At 56.0% G+C, this 1,367-nt stretch overlaps 1 protein-coding gene across 1 annotated transcript in view; it reads left to right on the top strand.

Moving 5' to 3' along the window:
• Nucleotides 1-6: 6 nt before the first annotated feature.
• Nucleotides 7-1,367, top strand: part of Tmem65 (transmembrane protein 65) — a gene marked incomplete in the record, with an annotated part of 52,119 nt that continues 50,758 nt past the window's right edge. Inside the window, 1 exon segment of the mRNA XM_017801200.2 lies at nt 7-327. Coding sequence (XP_017656689.1) covers nt 39-327 — 289 coding nt within the window.

Here is a 1,367-nt window from a genome sequence, read left to right as displayed (position 1 = left end):
CCTCCGGACCGCCGCGGGGGTCGCGCTCCTGGCCCGCCATGTCCCGGTTGCTGCCGCTGCTCGGCAGCCGGACCGCGCGCAGCCTGAGGCCGGGCCCGGCCGCCGCGCCCCTCCCGCAGTCCTGGTGGTGCTGCTGCGGCCGGGGGCTGCTGGCGTTCGGGGTTCCCGGGGGTCCCCGACGCCTGGGCACGCACCCCAAGAAGGAGCCCATGGAGGCGCTGAACACCGCGCAGGGCGCGCGCGACTTCATCTACAGCCTGCACTCCACCGAGAGGAGCTGCCTGCTCAAGGAGCTGCACCGCTTCGAGTCCATTGCCATCGCCCAAGGTGAGCGGGGTGGGGGCTGCTGGGGTTGCCGCCGGCCGCACCCCTTCCCGCGGAGCCCTCCCCGCCCTCGGCTTGGACCCCCGCCGCCGCCCCTCCCGCTGCCACCCTGGCCCCGCGCCTGGGACGGCCGAGGGGGGAACTTTCCAGCTCCTGAGTGTCCCCGAGGCAGGTAGGACACGCGCGGACCGTGCCAGGCAGCTGGGGCCAAGCCTGGCTGGTGCCTCCCCAAGCCACCAAGTTTCGAGCTGCAGCCTGAAATGCCAGCTGACGCTTGGGATTTTGAGTGGATGTGTCTTGTGCCTCCCCTCTCCAGCCCTCCTGTCCCTAGTCCATGGTACCTACATGTGAACGTGCCCTAGCAGGTGGCATGTCCTGTCTGTTCTGAGAAGTACTACAAACCCCACGGGCAGGAGGAAACTTTCTTGAAGGTGTATGGATAGCCCCCGAAAAGGACTGTATCTTTCCGAGGCAGGGATGCTCCCCAGTTGCGTATTGCCGCTCACATCTGGTTGTATTCATGTCAGCAACCGGGAGCATTTTCCAGGGAGATGTAAAGAATGCCCGCAACTGTGGACATGTACTTGGAATCCAAGAGGTTCAAGTTAAACTCCAGTTTCTGTTTCCTTCTCAGAGTTTGAAAGAATGAAATACATAAAGTTTTTGACGGAGGGGGTAAGGGAATCTGTGGCTTGGCACTAAAAAACGCACTTCTGCTTAAAAATAATTTGGGAAGGACGAAAGGAAAGGTATTTTTAAGCAAACATGTTGAGATAGTTATTTTTAAAGTAGGTGAGGAATCCGGTAGGCCAGTTTCTTAGTCTAGGTGAAAAGGCTAAAAGTTCAGAAAAATCTTAAGGCTGGAAGGAATAAAGACAGAATAGATTCAATCTTAAAGTATTTTTGCTACATAAATGCTGTTGCATACACAAAACACATTGTTGCTATTTTACGTCACATTCTGGTGTGTTTAAAAGTTTTAAAATAGTTTACTTTTCTTCCCTGCAGAAGTTGGCAGGTATATAAACATCCCATAAGTTCTT

The sequence above is a fragment of the Nannospalax galili genome, unplaced genomic scaffold, assembly GCF_000622305.1.
Source record: "Nannospalax galili isolate Female #2095 unplaced genomic scaffold, S.galili_v1.0 scaffold380, whole genome shotgun sequence".
Lineage (NCBI taxonomy): Eukaryota > Metazoa > Chordata > Mammalia > Rodentia > Spalacidae > Nannospalax > Nannospalax galili.
This window is presented reverse-complemented; position numbering and strand designations above follow the sequence as displayed.